This window comes from Leptonychotes weddellii, chromosome 11, assembly GCF_054177405.1.
Source record: "Leptonychotes weddellii isolate Sample4059 chromosome 11, ASM5417740v2, whole genome shotgun sequence".
In the NCBI taxonomy this organism is placed as follows: Eukaryota; Metazoa; Chordata; class Mammalia; order Carnivora; family Phocidae; genus Leptonychotes; species Leptonychotes weddellii.
In genome coordinates, this window is record NC_138379.1 from 90,184,873 (window position 1) to 90,201,620 (window position 16,748).

General features: G+C 34.7%; 1 protein-coding gene across 1 annotated transcript in view; it reads left to right on the forward strand.

The window, feature by feature from the left end:
- C11H11orf65 (chromosome 11 C11orf65 homolog) overlaps positions 1–16,748 on the forward strand; it is a 67,363-nt gene that overhangs the window by 26,926 nt on the left and 23,689 nt on the right. The window contains exons 3-6 of the mRNA XM_006743759.3: positions 1,406–1,498; positions 12,690–12,743; positions 12,877–13,077; positions 14,523–14,653. Of these exons, the coding sequence (XP_006743822.2) occupies positions 1,406–1,498; positions 12,690–12,743; positions 12,877–13,077; positions 14,523–14,653 (479 nt within the window). The remainder of the gene's footprint in view (positions 1–1,405; positions 1,499–12,689; positions 12,744–12,876; positions 13,078–14,522; positions 14,654–16,748) is intronic.

A 16,748-nucleotide genomic window follows, 5' to 3' on the forward strand; every position in this document is an offset into this window, starting at 1 on the left:
AGTCTTCACATTTTTTGTTTCATGTTTCAGTTTTGGGAGGATATATGTTTCTAGGAATTTCTCCATTTCTTCTAGGTTGTCCAATTTGTTGACATATAGTTTTTCATAATATTCTCTTTTAATCCTTTGTATTTCTGTGCTGTTGGTTATTTCTCCTCTTTCGTTTCTGATTTTGTTTATTTGAGTCTTCTTTCTCTCCCTCTCTTTCTTTTTTGTTTTGTTTTCTTTTTTTTTTTTTTAATGAGTGTGGCTAAAGGTTTATCAATTTTATTGATCTTTTCAAAGAACCAGCTCCTGGTTTCATTGATCTGTTGTACTGCTTTTTTTTTTTTTTCCTGCAGGTTTTAAAACTTTTTATTTGTGTATTTAAAAAATTGTGCATTCCAATCATTAAAATCACTTGAACAACAACAACAACAAAAAAGGCATTTTACAGCCTGCAGGACATGTTGGACCAGCTTTCACTGTCATCCCACCCAGCTTCTTTGTTCACCAACATACAAGTTCTTTTCCTTCCCTGCCAGCCAGACAGGCAGATGGGAATGGCAGGTGCCATCTTTGTCAGCTGATGTGAGCTGCACCATTTCCACAGACAACTGCAGTGGGGCTTCAAATTGTCATATTGGTGCTGTGGGTTACTTCAGTTTGAATTGATTTGATTTGATGTAAGCATACTGGGGCAGCAGGGGAAGTTTACCAAGAGTTACTAAGGGCTTTTTGGGGCATAGGGTAAAAGGAGAATGTTACCAAAGAAATAGTTTTCTGAGATAGAAGAATTGTTTGGAGTCATCTGACTAAATACTGTGCTAACATGAATAGTAGATTGGGTTTGTAAATCAATGGCATTACTACAGGACCGAGGTTTCTGGAATGATAATAAGATAATAATTATTTAGTGCTTTCTTGTGCCAGAAGTTGTTTTAAGTGCTTTACAAATATTAACTCATTAATTCCTCACCATAGCTGTATGAGATATCCCTGTCATTCTGGTTGTTCGGATGAGAAACTGAGTGGAGAAGCTAAGCAGCTTGTCCACTGTCACACTAACAGTTCAACCCAGATAATGCTATGCCATACTCAATGTTCTTAACCAGTAGGCTGTTTTGTCTTTTTCCTGGTTTACTCTGGAGTACATAGAAGTGACTCCACCAACATTCTGGGTATTTTATTTATAGTTGCTAATGATGTAGTTCCAAAGTTAAGGGTAAAACTCTGTGAGAATAAAACCAGTATTTCCTAGCTTGCCAAAGCAAACCCTGAGTGGATAATATTTCTAAAATCTAGTTTACATACATAAAGTCTATTTTATGGTTCTTACTCATTTTGCCCTGGTTAGGCACAAAGCTTAACTTAGAGGTAGAAAATCCAGTTTTGACCATAGAATCTTATGTGCTTGAACCTTTAGAATGTCGCTATATTCCAACACTATAAAAGACTGATTGATATCAGAAGACAAGGAGAGCCACGTCAGATAGTGAAATATATTGATCCTAAAGAGGTGAGGATGTTATTTATTCATACAGCATCTGTTTTTTCCCTTCAAAATGTGTGACCGCTTTATAAATGTGCTTATATGTGTTTCTTTTAAAAAACTTTATCTTGAAGTGTGACGCACACATAGAAAAGTTCATAAAACATAAATGTGTAGCTCAGTGAATCATCACAAACAATCCCCCATGTAACCATCACCCAGATCAGAGTCTCACACTTCAGACCCCTGCCTTCCGGTGCTCTGCACATCTCGGCCAACTCCCTGCTCCCAAGAGGCAACCACTATTTTGAATTGAAGCTTTGTTTTTTTGTTTTGTTTTGTTTTGTTTTGTTTTTTTCAGTCTTCTCTATTTTTGAACTGTATGTAAATAGAATCCTCTGGTGCACTTCTGTATCTTACCATTCAACATTGCATTCGTGTGGCTGAATTTTACTCATTTTCTAAAAAATAATGACAGTTATTTCATTTTATGAATATACTGCTGTTTATTCGTTCTACAGTTGATTGACATTTGTATTGTTTTTTCCAGTTTGAGTCTGTTACAAAGACTGCTTTTGGGAATATTCTTATTCATCTGTCCTGTGCACATGTATACAAATTTCTACTCCACCCAGAAATGGAATTTCAGACTCTTTTCCAAAGTTACTGTACAATTTGTGTTAACCATCATCAATCTTTTGGAATTCTTGGTGTTCTGCATCATTACCAGTGCTTAATATTATCAGCTTTTTAGGGACAGTCCTCCCTTTAGGCATACTTAAATTTTGGTCCCAGCGCCTTCATTCTTAGTTCTCAATCTGAGGCTTCAGGCCCCTGTGCTGTCCCACTCTGAGTCAGTCCTCTCAGACTCTCCTTCCTCAATCTCCTCGCTACCCCCTACCCCACACAGTCACGCCTCAGAGTTTTGAAAGTTGGGACTCCCTAACAGTGAGAGGACACTCGTGTCTGCTCCACTTCACTCTCAAACGCTGCAGCCCTGGGTGGGGAGGGGGGGAAATGACCAGGTGGAATCCTTGCCTCCTCCAGTGTTAGGGGCTCCAACTCTTAGTACCATTACAGTAAGTGATTAAAAGCTTTCTTTCCCTTTCTGCTTGTTTCCTTCATTGGCTCTTCTGACACCCGACAGCTCAACCACCATCCTCCCAGATCAGCTGAGCTCTTGACATTTTTTTTCGTCTCTTCTATGTGTGTATTGTCTCTTATTTTTCTGGGCTTTAAGCAGTTCTTTATATATTTTTCACACAAGCCCTTTGTCCGTTCTCTGTGCTGCACAAATCATTTTTCATTATATGATTTGACTTGTCACTCTTAAGATGGTCTTCCCACTGTTTTTTTTTTTTTACCACGAAAAACATCAAACATATACAGAAGTAGAAAGAATAAAGTAATAAACCACATGTACCCATCCCCTAACTTCAACAATTAGCAATTCACAGCCAGTCCTGCTTCATCTACATTTCCACCCTCTTTCCCCAATCCCTAGGTTAATATTTTGAAACAAGACTGTCTTTTGGTGAACAGAGTTCTTAATTTTAATGTAGTTTAAATTATCAACCCTTTTGTATATGGTTGGTGCTTTTTATAAACTTCACCAACCCTGAAGTCATGAAAGAATTTTCCTATATTATATATAACCTTTATTGATTGGCCTTTCATATTTAGATCTGCAGTACACCTGGGGTTGATATTTTGTATATGGTGTGAGGTAGAAGTCACTTTCATATTCTTCCATATAGATATCCAAATGATGAAACACTATTTATTAAAAAGATAGTCCTTTCTCCACTGCTGTCCATGCCACTTTTATCATAAATCAAGTAACCATTTTTGTATGGGTCTGTTTATGCATTTTCTGTTCTTTTCCATGGTCTATTTTTCTACCCTTGTCATAATTACTATAGGTTTGTATTATTACAGGTTTATAACAAGTGTATTATATGGTAGAGAAGTACTCCCATTTTGTAATTCTTCAAGAAGACACTTCCAGGCTATTGTTGGATGCTTTGTATTTCCATGTAAATTTTAGAATTAAGTTGTCAGTTTACACACATAAAATCCTCCACCATCAGGAAAATAGTAGACTAGGGAGCACTAAGAATAACTGTCAGAATCACCTTTATAGTTACAGATCTATTCCTATCTTATATTTATTTTTGTGCTAGATTTGATAAGTTGTATTTTTCTAGGAAGTTGTCCATTTCACTTAAATTTTCAAGTTTATTTACTAAAATTATTTATAATATTCTCTAATGATCTTTCTAATGTCTTAGAATCTATAATAGTTTCTCCTTATCTTCTGCCTTTTTCTTTTTCTTTCTTCCCTCTTAATTATATTTATTGAAGTGTAATTAACATACACTGTTATATTACTTTCAAATGTACAACATATTGATTTGACAATTCTATATATTACTCAGTGCTCATCAAGATAAGTATAGTGTAGTCACCATACTATGTCATTACAGTGTTATTGACTATATTCCCTATGCTGTAGTTTTCATCTCCGTGACTTATTTATTTTAAAACTGTAAGTTGTACCTCTTAATCCCCTTCATCTATTTCACCCATCCCCCTCACCCATCTCCCCTCTGAAACTATCAGTTGGTTCTCTGTATTTAAGAGTCTAGTTTTGAGAGAGCAGGAAGATGGCAATGGAGTAGGAGGACCCTAGGCTTGTCTCATCCCACAAATATAAGTAGATAACTATGAGATCATCCTAAATACCCCAGAAATTGACCTGAAGACCAACATAACAAATTCCACAACTAAAAAAAGAGCAGAAGCCACATCAAAGAAGGTAGGAAGTGCAGAGACATGGTTTAAAGGAGAACTAGATCATGGGTACTATGAAGTGAGCTGTGGTCATGGAGAAGGGCAAGAGACAGGAGCACACAGGAAACACACAAGGAGAACATTTCCCCAAAGCCATTGGCTTGGAGAATGAGAGGGACTGAATTTTGTGGGTTCTTGTAACCAGCAGGGCTTAATAAAATCTGGAGTTTTAAAGGTCAGCAGGCTTGGCTGGGATAGAGCCTGGAGGGCACTGCCCTACTCCTGGAGAGAAAGCGGGCAAACATCCCAGGAGCAGACAGCTTGGAAACAGCAATCTTAAGAACACCTAGGGCACTCAGGGGGTGATTATTTGCTCTTCTCAGAGTGTGTCCCTCAGAGGCAGCATTCACAGACACACCTCTCTGGGAACAGAGGAGCTGGCCAGCACCATTTCCCAACCCTGCCCCTCAGCATAAACACAGAGCCACCTGTGGGAAGTAGTGCAGCACTGATACTGGCTGCCTAATTTGCATACACCAAGTCCTATGCCACCACCACTCCCGGCCCTGGTGGAACTGCCCTTCTCAGTCACACCTGCCTCAGTCCCAGCGTGGTGGACCTCTCCCCAGGAAGACCAGCACAAACTCCTGCTTATACCACGCCTCTGTACCAGAGAGTTTTGCAGGGCCTCAGTTCTGGTGGAGGTAATAATAGGTCTCATTTCAGAAGCAGACCAGAGCACACCTAGTTAAAACTCGCCACATTCAAGCCAAGGACCAAACACTTCCCACAGCAAGCAAGGAGAGCCTCTGTAGATGACTGGCTTGAAGGATAGAGCAGAGAACACATCAGCAGAATGCACACAGCACACACTGGAGATATTCCCTGAAGTACCAGTCCCTGGACACTATATGACCTCTTCTTCATAAGGCCATTACTTTCAGGAGCAGGAGACATAACTGGCTTTTCTAACACAGAGAAGAAGGCAGAGAATTAGGCAAAATGTGAAGACAGAGGAACTTATCCCAAATGAAGGAAAAAGATAAGGCTACCACCAGAGATCTAACTGAAACAGATATAAGTAACATGCTTGATGGAGAATTTAAAGCAACGATCATAAGGATACTCAAAATAATATAAGACATCAATGAGACCCTTACCACAGAGATAAAAGAGTTAAAAAAGAATCAGAGATGAAGAGTGCAGTACACAGGATTAGAAACACACTTGAGGCAATGAACAGTAAGCTGGAAGAAGCAGAGGAATGAATTAATGACCTAGAAGACAAAGTAATGGAAAACAATGAAGCTGAACAAAAGAGAGAAAAGGCAATTGTGCAACATGAGAATAGACTCAGGGAACTGAATGATTCCAATAAACGTAATAACATTTGTATTATTGGAGTACCAAAGGAAGAAGAGAGAAAGGGGGCAGAAGATTTATTTGAAGAAATAATAGCTGAAAACTTCCCTAATATGGAGAAGGAAACAGACATCCAGATACAGGAGGCACAGAGAACTCCCATCAAAATCAACAAAAGCAAGCCAACACCAAGACATATTTAATTTGCAAAATATAGTGATAAGGAGGGGCATCTGGGTGGCTCAGTTGGTTAAGTGGCTGCCTTTGGCAGGTCATGATCCCGGGTCCTGGGATCGAGCCCCGCATCAGGCTCCCTGCTCAGCAGAGAGACTGCTTCTTCCTCTCCCTCTGCCTGCAGCTCTGCCTACTTGTGCTCTCTATCTCTCTGTCAAATAAATAAATAAAATCTTTAAAAAAAATAGTGATAAGGAAAAAAAAACTTAAAAAACAGCAAGCCAAAAGAAGTCCTTAACTTCTTATAAAGGGAATAAAGGAAAACCCATAAGGCTAGCAGGAGATTTTTCAACAGAAACTTGGCAAGCCAGAAGAGAGTGGCATGATATATTCAAAATGCTGAATGGGGAAAATCTGTAGGCAAGAATACTCTATTCAGCAAGGCTGTAATTCAGAATAGAAGGAGAGATGAAGAGTTTCTCAGACAAATAAAAACCAGTGGAGTTCATGACCACTAAACCAGCCCTGCAAGAAATATTAAAGCGATCCTTTGAGTGGAAAGTAGAGACCAAAAGTGACGGTATAAAGGCAGGAAACACAAAAGCAATAGAAATGAATATTTCTGTAAAAATCAGTCAAGGAACTCACATAAAAAAGATGTAAAATATAATAACATACCTAAAATGTGGGAAGGAGAGGAGAAAAGAAGGCGTTCAAATTTGAGTGACCACCAATATAATATAGACTGCTATCTGAAGAAGTTATATACAAACCTAATGGTAACCATGTATTGAAAACCACTAATAAACATGCAAAGAATATAGAGAAAGAAATCCAAATATATCACTGAAGAAAATCAGCAAAACGTGAAAGAGAGAAAGATAAAAAAGGATCAGAGAAAATTTCCAAAAACAACCACAAAACAAGTAATAAAATAGCAGTATATACATATCTATCAATAATTAGTTTGAGTGTAAATGGACTAAATGCTCCAATCAAAAGTCATACGGTGTCAGAATGGATAAAAAAACAAGACCCATCTATATGCTGTATACAAGAACCTCATTTCAAACCTAATGACACCTGCAGATTGAAAGTGAAAGGATGGAGAAACATCTATTGTGTTAATGAGTGTCAAAGAGGGAGTAGCAATATTTATATCAGACAAATAGACTTTAAAACAAAGACTATAACAAGAGGTAAAGAAAGGCACTATATCATAATAAAAGGGATAATCCAACAAGAAGATACAACAATTATAAATATTTATGCACCCAACATGGGAGCACCTGATATATGAAACAAATAAAGGAACTCATTGATAATATAGTAGATAATAGTAGAGAACATTAACACTCCATGTACATCAATGGACAAATCATCTAAACAGAAAATAAACAGGGAAACAGTAGCTTTGAATGACTAACTGGACCAGATGTACTTAACAGATATATTCAGAACATTCCATCCTAAAACAGCAGAATACACATTCTTCTCACATTCTCCAGAGTGGATCACATATTAGGTCACAAAATAGGCATCAACAAATACAGAAAGATTGAAGTCATGCCACACACCTTTTCTGATCACAATGCTATGAAACTAGAAGTCAACCACAAGAAAAAAAGTGAAAAGCCCACAAATACATGGAATTTAAACAGTATGCTACTAAATCATGAATGGATCAAATGGGAAATCAAAGAAGAAATGTTGAAATCACTAAATTCTACAACTGAAGCTAATATTACACTGTATGTTAACTAACTGGAATTGGAATTAAACATTTGCTTGTGGATGTCCAGTTTTTCCAGCACCATTTGTTTAAGACTATCCTTACTCTATTGAATTGCCTTTGCTCTTTTATCAAAGATAAGTTGACTATATTTATGTGGGGCTATTTCCAGGCTGTCTCTGTTCCACTGACCTATTGTCTTTTCTTTTGCTAATACCACACTTGATTATTACAGGAAATCTTAAAGATGGGTCCATCAATTTTGTTATTCTCCTTCAAAATTATGCAAATGGCAATATTATGTTGGTTATTCTAGGTCTCTTACATTTTTGTATAAAATTTAGAATCAGTTTGTCCATATCTATAAAATAACTTGGCAGAATTTTGGGTGAGATTGCATTGAATCTATAGATTGAGAAGAGTGGGCATCTGGACAGTATTGAATCATTCTATCCAGGTACATTGAATATCTCTCATTTAGGTCTTCTTTTATGGGGCACCTGGGTGTCTCAGTTAGTTAAGCATCTGCCTTCTACTCAGGTCATGACCTCAGGGTTCTGGGGTGAGCTTCCTGCTCTGCAGGAGTCTGTTTCTCCCTCTGCCCCTCCTCCCACTCATTCTCTTAATCTCTCTCTCAAATAAATAAAAATCTTTAAAAAATAGATCTTCTTTTATTACAGTGTTGTTTCCTTCATACAGATTTTCATATATTTTGTTAGATTTATACCCTACATATTTCACTTTTTTGTTGTTAATATAAGTGGCATTGTGTTTTGAATTTCAAATTCCAGTTGTTTGTTGCTGGTATATAAGAGAGCAATTGACTTATGTATGTTAATGTAGTATCCCCCAACATTATTATAGTTGCTTTCTTGTGCCAGGAATTTCTTCATTGATTCATTGGAATTTTTAATATAGACAATTATGTGATCTGTGAACAAAAACAGGTGTTTTTTTTTTCCATTTCAATTTGTATACCTTTTATTTCTTTTTCTTATTGAATTAGCTATGACTTCCAATATGATGTTGAATAGGAAGGGTGAAGGGACATCTTTGCTTTGTTCCTTATCTTAGCAGGAAAGCATACAGTTTCTCACCAATAAATATGATAGGTGTGTTTATTGTAGATATCCTTTGTCAAATTGAGGAAGTTTGCCTCTATTCCTAGTTTGTCAGAGTTTTTATCATGAATTGGTATTGAATTTTATCAAATGCTTTTTCTGCATTGTTGATATGATCATATGATTTTTCTTCTTTAGCCTGTTGTAATTTGATAATGGCCTTGCATACCTGGAATGAATCCCACTTGGTCATGGTATATAATTCCTTTTATTTATTTTTTTTTGTTGTTGTTTTTTAAAGATTTTATTTATTTATTTGAGAGACAGAGAATGAGAGAGACAGCATGAGGGGGAGGAGGGTCAGAGGGAGAAACAGACTCCCCGCCGAGCAGGGAGCCTGATGTGGGACTCGATCCCGGGACTCCAGGATCATGACCTGAGCCGAAGGCAGTCACTTAACCAACTGAGCCCCCCAGGTGCCCTATAATTCCTTTTATACATTGTTGAATTTGACTTGCTAATATTTTGTTGAGGATTTTTGCATTTATGTTCATGAGAGATAATCATCTGTAATTTTCCTTTCTTGTAGTGTCTCTGTCTGGTTTTGGTATTAGGATAATGCTGGACTCATAGAATGTGTTAGGAAGTGTTCCCTTTGCTTCTGTTTTCTGGAATAGATTGCAGAGAATGGATATGATTTTCTCCTGAAATGTTTGGTAGTGTTAACCACTGAGCCAATCGAAGCTCGGTGCTTTCTTTTTTGAAAGGTTAATTATTGATTCCATTTCTTTAATAGGTCTATTCAGATTTTCTATATCTGCTTGTATGAATTTTGTCGGGTTGTGTCTTTCAGGCATTTGAACCATTTCATATAGGCTATCAAATTTGTAGGCATAGGGTTTTTCTTAATATTTGTTAATTATCCTTTTAGTGCCCATGGAATCAGTGGTGATAGCCCCTCTTTTCTGATATTAGTCATTTGTGTCTTCCCTCTCTCTCTTTTTCCTTCTTAGTTTCCCTGGTCAGAAGCTTACTGATTTTATTGATCTTTTCAAAGAACTAGCTTTTAATTTCTTTGATTTTCTCAGTTGGTTTCCTCTTTCAATTTCATTGATTTCTGTTTTAAATTTTATCATTTCTTATGCTTACTTTTTTTTTTTTTTTAAGGTTTTATTTATTTATTTGACAGAGAGAGTGCAAGTAGGCAGAGAGGCAGGCAGAGGGAGAGGGAGAAGCAGGCTCTCTACTGAGCAGGGAGCCCGATGCGGGGCTCGATCCCAGGACCCCGGGATCATGACCTGAGCCAAAGGAAGCCGCTTAACCAACGGAGCCACCCAGGTGCCCCACTTCTGCTTACTTTTGCTTTATTTTCCTAGTTTCTTAAGATGGAAGTCTAGATTATTGATTTCAGGTCTTGCTTGTTTTCATATATTTATTCAGTGCTATAAATTTTCCTCTAAGCACTGTTGTCTGTGCATTTCATGAATTTTGATAAGCTGTATTTTCATTTTCCCTTAGGTCAAAATATTTTTAAATTTTTCTTGAGACTTCTTATTTGATCCATTTGTTACTAAGAAGTGTATTGTTGAATTTCCAAGTTCTGGGCTTTTCAGCTATCCTTCTGTTACTGATTTCTAATTTAATTCCATTGGGGTCTGAGAACATGCTTTGTATGATTTCTATTATTTTACAGTTGTTAAGGTGTGTTTTATGGTCCATAACATGTTCTATGTTGGTAAATGTTCCATATGAGCTTGAGAAGAGTGTGTATTTGCTATTGTTGGATGAAGTGTTCTAGAAATGTCAGATAGGTCCAGGTGATTACAAGTGTTGTTCAGTTTCTTAATGGACTTAATTATTTTTCTGTCTGCTGAATATGTCAGTTACTGACAGAGAGGTGTTCAATTCTCCAACTATAATAGTGGATTTCTCTTAGTTCTTGTAGTGCTTTCAGGTTTTACCTTACATATTTTGATACTCTGTTGTTAGGCATATATACTTTAGGGATTGTTATATCTTCATAGAGAATTGACCACTTTATCATCATGTAATCCTCCTCTTTATCCCTGATAATTTTCCTTGCTCTTAATTCAGCTTTTTCTGAAATTAATATACCTGCTCAGTTTTCATATAATTAATGTTAGTTAATATGTTATATCTTTCTCCATTACTTTGCTTTTAACCTATCTGTGTCTTTATATTTAAAATGTTTTTTTATAGACAACATACAGTTGGATCTTATTTTTTTAATCTATGTTTATAGTCTCTGACTTTTACCTTGTATATTTAGACCATTGACATTTAATATAGTGATTGATATCTAACATATTTGTTAATGTTTTCTATTTCTTGCCCTTGTTCTTTCTTTTTTTGTATTACATTCTTTTTCTGCCTTCTCTGGTTTTAATTGAGCATCTTATATGATTACATTTTCTTTCCTCTCAGCATATCAGTTATACCTCTTTTTTACTATTTTTTGATTTCCCTAGAGTTTGCAGTGAGTATTTACAACTAATCTAAGTCCACTTTAAATAACACTATTCTACTAAATAAAAATTCCCATGAGTTTAGGAGACAAAGTCATGCTAAAAGGAAGGGAACTGCTTCAAATACCCAGCCAACCCTCATCGCCATTTAAGTTTGTAGATGATAGAAGGATAAAGAAGTAAACTCAAATCTTCCCAAAAGTACACCTGAATTTCCTATAGGCTTTCATAGTTGAGGAGATAGAGACTTACCAGGACCACCTCTAAGAAAGAGAAAAACTAGAAGTGGACAAACCAGATATGGATTAGTAAAACTGCAATCCAGGCTTGACCCACTTCAATTTCTGATTGGATTGACTTGATCATCCTCTCACCCTAACTGACTAAAGGAGGAAAGAAAAAAATATCCACGAAGCTATACCCTTAAGATTTGCCTACTTTAGTGGAAATAAAAGTGTATATATAATGAATTTTGCTTAAAAATTACATACAGTTGACCCTTGAACAACACTGGGATAGGGGCACTGACCGCCCCCCCCCGCCGCCATGCAGTTGAAAATCCATGTGTATCTTGTGACTCTCCAAGAAGTCAACTACAAATAACGTACTGTTGACCAGAAGCCTTACTAATAACATAAGTAGTCAATTAACACATATTTTATATGTTATATATATTACATACTGTATTCTTACATTAAAGTAAGCTAAAGTAACATGTTAAGAAAATCATAAGGAGGAGAAATTACTTTTATAGTACTGTACTACAAAAAAATATTAGTTGACCTGCACACTTCAAACCCATGTTGTTCAAGTGTCACCTGTATAAATTTTATGAATTTTATAAGTTTTAGATCCTGTTATAAAACATATTTTTTCATGTTTGAACTGTGACCCTATATATGTATGCATGTATATATATACTCTTTAGTCAGGAGAAAATTGTGCAAAAGTCCATGTGGTCTTTCAGGCCTTACAGACTGAATGACTTAGGATAACATGTATTTTCTCATCTAACTTAATATTATCAGGAGGTAAGATTAAACTGTCTTCTGATTGAGGACCCAAAATTGTTTTCTCTACTTTGCATTTGGTGCAGGGCACTAAAATTTAGAAGACCAATTATAGACAATTCTTACAAAATTTAAACATGTATTTTTGACTTAATAAAAGCTAGTTAGGATAGGTCATCTGGTGTTAAACTCAAATTAGCCAAGCATAATTTTTTCTCTGAATTTACCTGTAAAATAATACTCAATAGTATTATTAATTAAACTTATTAAATTTAATAAATTAAATAATGTATTTGAGGACTTATATAAAATTTCTGTTTTGTGAAAAACATATCAGTTGGTTTTTATACTTATATGTTGCATAGAATGTAAACATAGTTTAGTATCATTTTTCCAGTTACCATGAAAACTGTTTTACTTATTGGATGCCCATAAGAAATTAAATCTTAAAATATTTTTAATTTAAAAATAATTATTTGAGGTTTATTTATTTGACCTATTTCATAAATAATCAATATTCAGCAACTATTTTAACATGATAGAGTGAGAAGTAGTGAATTGATATCTACAGTGTTGAAGAGTAATACATTTTTTTTATAGGCAGAGCTTCTAGATGCTGCTGCTGGCGTTCATGTACGATTCAGATTAGGTGGTGTAAGTATGGATGAATTCTTATTTGGTAGTTTTAAAGCACATTTATGTGAAATTTAAAAGATGTAAGTTTTTAAAATGTAAACCTTTTTTTGTAATTAGATTACAATGGTCCTTTGAACTTCTCCATATACAGGTTAAATTTCCACCTGATATATACTATAAAATTTTCACTCATAGACATATTGAAGATCTGTGTGCTAATAGCCCTAGAGATTATACAAAACTTCCAGCAAAATATACATCTCATATTAAAAGTGATGATCTTCAGGAAGAGGATCATAGTGGCTGGTATCGTCGTGTAGAGAACAATGGCTGGAGGCCTGTCTCTGATACAGTAAGAAAAGAGAAATATTAATAACTTTGAATCTTATATATTTAGAAACTCATTTGTCTTCTTGAAAATTAATTTTAAAATAATAAATCTTGGTGATTTAACTGATAAAAAGTGATGACATTAACTACTCAAGGGTTACTAATAATATTTCAAGATCAGCAATATATCCTTTTTTTTCCTCTACTTCTACTTTTAGTAATGAGCTTTGATCTGGGTCATCTTTAGATACTGTCTGGTACTCAGGAGTTTAGCATCTTTATAGTGAAGCAAATTTGAAAATGTTGTTGACTCTATATTGATTAATCCTTGGACTAGAGGTGGGAATTCTTGAGAAAAATATGACATTTTCTCTTATAGAGCTTGTCACAGCAGAGACTGGGGGGAAATCATTTGGATTGTCATGGTGTTTGGAACTTCAACATGTCTTCATTAATCGAATGGAATTATTTTAAATATACATAGTTCTTAAAACATATATATGATTTAGGGACTTTTCCATAGACATCCATGTTTAATGTCCTTTTTGTGGAGATAATCTCTACCTAAGGATGTTTGTAAGCTTACATTTTATAGGTTAATATAATCAGGTTCTATATAGCTCTAGATGTCTATATGGGCTCATGTCTTCATTCAGGTCCTCAATCTGTGGTAGGCAGATTATAGAATTGGTATATTAAGTATACTAAGTATGAAAATGAAAATAATCAAGGTGTAAATTCATACATTCATTCAACAAATCTTATTGCATACCAACCATATGTCAGGCATTGTACTAAATGCTAGGGATACAATGGTAGATAAAATAGTCCCTCCCCTCAAGTATCTTTCCTTTTAATTTGTGAGAGAGTCAAAAGTAAAGAATATTTCAGCATAGTGCAGTAAATACGTGCTTTAAGAGGGACAAATACATAGGGTTGCGGGGGATAGCAAACTCTCCTCCTTGTTCTTTAATGTGTATGTGGTGAAGGAGAGGGAATGAATTCGAAGTAGGAAAACCAGGAAACCAGTTAGGATAGCATGTCACACAGGGAAACCACAAACTCTGGGGATGTAATAATGATGAGACTTTGTTCTTGAAGGGTACCTGTACTTCTTGAGATTTAGAGTCTTCAAAAGTCAACAGCACTAAGAGTAGGTAAGGTCTGTTCTTATGAAAAACAAAAACAGTACTGGAGTATGTCTATTCATTTATCCATTCAACAAATAGTTCTTAAGTACCTCAGTATACTAGCACTTTGTTAGTCTTTCTGTGACATGTGCCTCCAAAAGCTCAATGTGCCACTCACCCATGACATAATCAGAAATACCTTAAAAGGGGTGTATTCGCTCCTCTATTTCTACCTTGGCATATTCCCACTGAACTTACAGAAATTCTTGTCTGTAGCCAGATAACCTCACAATCAGTATTTCAACATTTTGTATATTCATTTTTCATTTCTCAATAGTTTTGGGTGTCTACTGAAAATGTAGAGGTGGGAGAAGAAAAAGAAATCAAATTCCATTTCTCTAAACTGAAGAGAAGGCAAGATATGGAAAAGAAAAGAAAAATTAGAAAGATAGAATGGATGAGGAAAATGTAAGTTGATGAAATAGACTTACTAAATATATACTATTTTAAGTCTTTTTAAAAAATGCTATCACTATTAAAATAACTATATGTTATTTTAAAAAGAAAAATGTAAGATTACAGTTATGTTTTTAAAAATATATAGAAAGCAAACATTTAACAAATGCCTGCTATGCGTGAGATACTATTAATCTCTAGGATATAAATGGGGAAAGACATTTTGTCTTTGACCCCAAGGAAATTACAGTCTATTGGAATATCAGATATGAAAATAAGCATTTACTCTTATATATCAGATAACTTTTATTTGGCCCTCCAGATCCACTCTGTACCCTTCTCAACCCTTCTTTCTGCCCTAAGACTCTGACCTGTATGGATTACACTAAAAGACATTCTGGACCTGTCTAACAAATGTTAAAAGCAAGCCAAAACATCAAATTGTTTACAAGTTTACTTCACTCCATATGCAGAACAAATTCCCCCCAAATATTTAAAGTAATACAAAAAAATCCAGTATCCCAAATTATATAAAATTCACAATGTCTACCATATAACAATAAATAACCAGGCATGCAAAGAAACAGGAAAATAGATCTGATATGAGAAGAAAAATTAATAAGTAGCAACAGACCCATCAAAAATATCTTTTGAAAAGGAAGGCAAAAGAATAACTTTGCAGACAAATAAAAGCTGAGTTCTCTTTTCATGGAAGACCAGTACTGCAAGAAATTTTTCTGGCAGAAGAAAAATGCTTCTAGGTAGAAATCTGGATCTATATAAGGAGTGAAGAACTCCAAAAGTGGTAATTATGTAAGTAAATATAAAGGACTTTTATTCTTACTAAATCTCTTTAAAGGGTAGCTAACTAACTGTTGAACTATACACTTAAAAATAGGTAAGACGATAAATTTTAAGTTACATGTTTTTTATTACAATTTTGAAAAGATAGGTATTAAAACTGTAAAGGAATGAGTTAATATTGATATTGCCAATCCAGTTCTACCTACATTTTTGATTCCACAATTATATTCCTTTTCTCTTATATTGAAAATCTTCATTTCAAATAAAATATAATTGCTTATTTTTCTGACATTACAAATAAATTGTTCCAAAATAACAAAATAATATCAATATGTATGCAATTACTGAATAAAATTCAAAAAAAATTTTTAAGTTAATTTACTATTTAAAGCAGAAACACTGACAGTGTATTGTGACATTTATAAACTCAAAACAGTACAAAAGTAAAATGTATGATGATGATACCACAAAGATTGGGAGAGGTGAAATGCAAGTATACCACTAGAAGGTCCTTACTCTACATATAAAGTGGTATGATATGCTTAAAGGTAGACTGTGATTATTAAAAACCATAAAACAACCATAAAATCAACAAGAACAAGAACAAAGATGTATATATAATAACGTAATGATGGATATAAAATAGCATCATAAAGAAACATCAAAAGAAGGGTGAAAAAAGAGGAAAGGAAACAAAGAACAGAGAGAATAGAAAGTGGATAGCATGATAAAGACTAAAATCAATCATATCAATAATAATATTAAATGTTAAGTAGTCTGAACACCCCAAATAAAGGCAGAGATTGACAGACTGGATAAGAAGGCCATACATAAGGACATAACAATCCTAAATACTTATTTACCTAGTAACAAAGCTTTGAAATACATGAAAATAAAATTAGTAGTACTGAAAGGAGAAGTAGACAAAACCAGAATTATAATCAGAGATTTCAAAACCCTTTTATTAGTAATTGATAGAACAAGTGGGCAGTAAATTAGTAAAGATAGAGCTGAGACTTGAGCAAAATTATCAACCAGCTTGACATAATTGGCATTTATAGAGCACTGCACCCAACAGAGAAAACACATTCTTTTCAAGTGCATGTGAAACATCCACCAAGATACATTATATTCTGGGTCATAAAACAAACATCCACAAATTTGAAAGAATTAAAATCATACAAAGAAACTTCTCTGATCACAATGGAATTAAAAAGTATTTAAAAATAGAATAGAATTAATAACAGAAAAATTTCTGGAAAACTTCCAAATATTTGGGTATTAAATAGCATACCTCTGTATA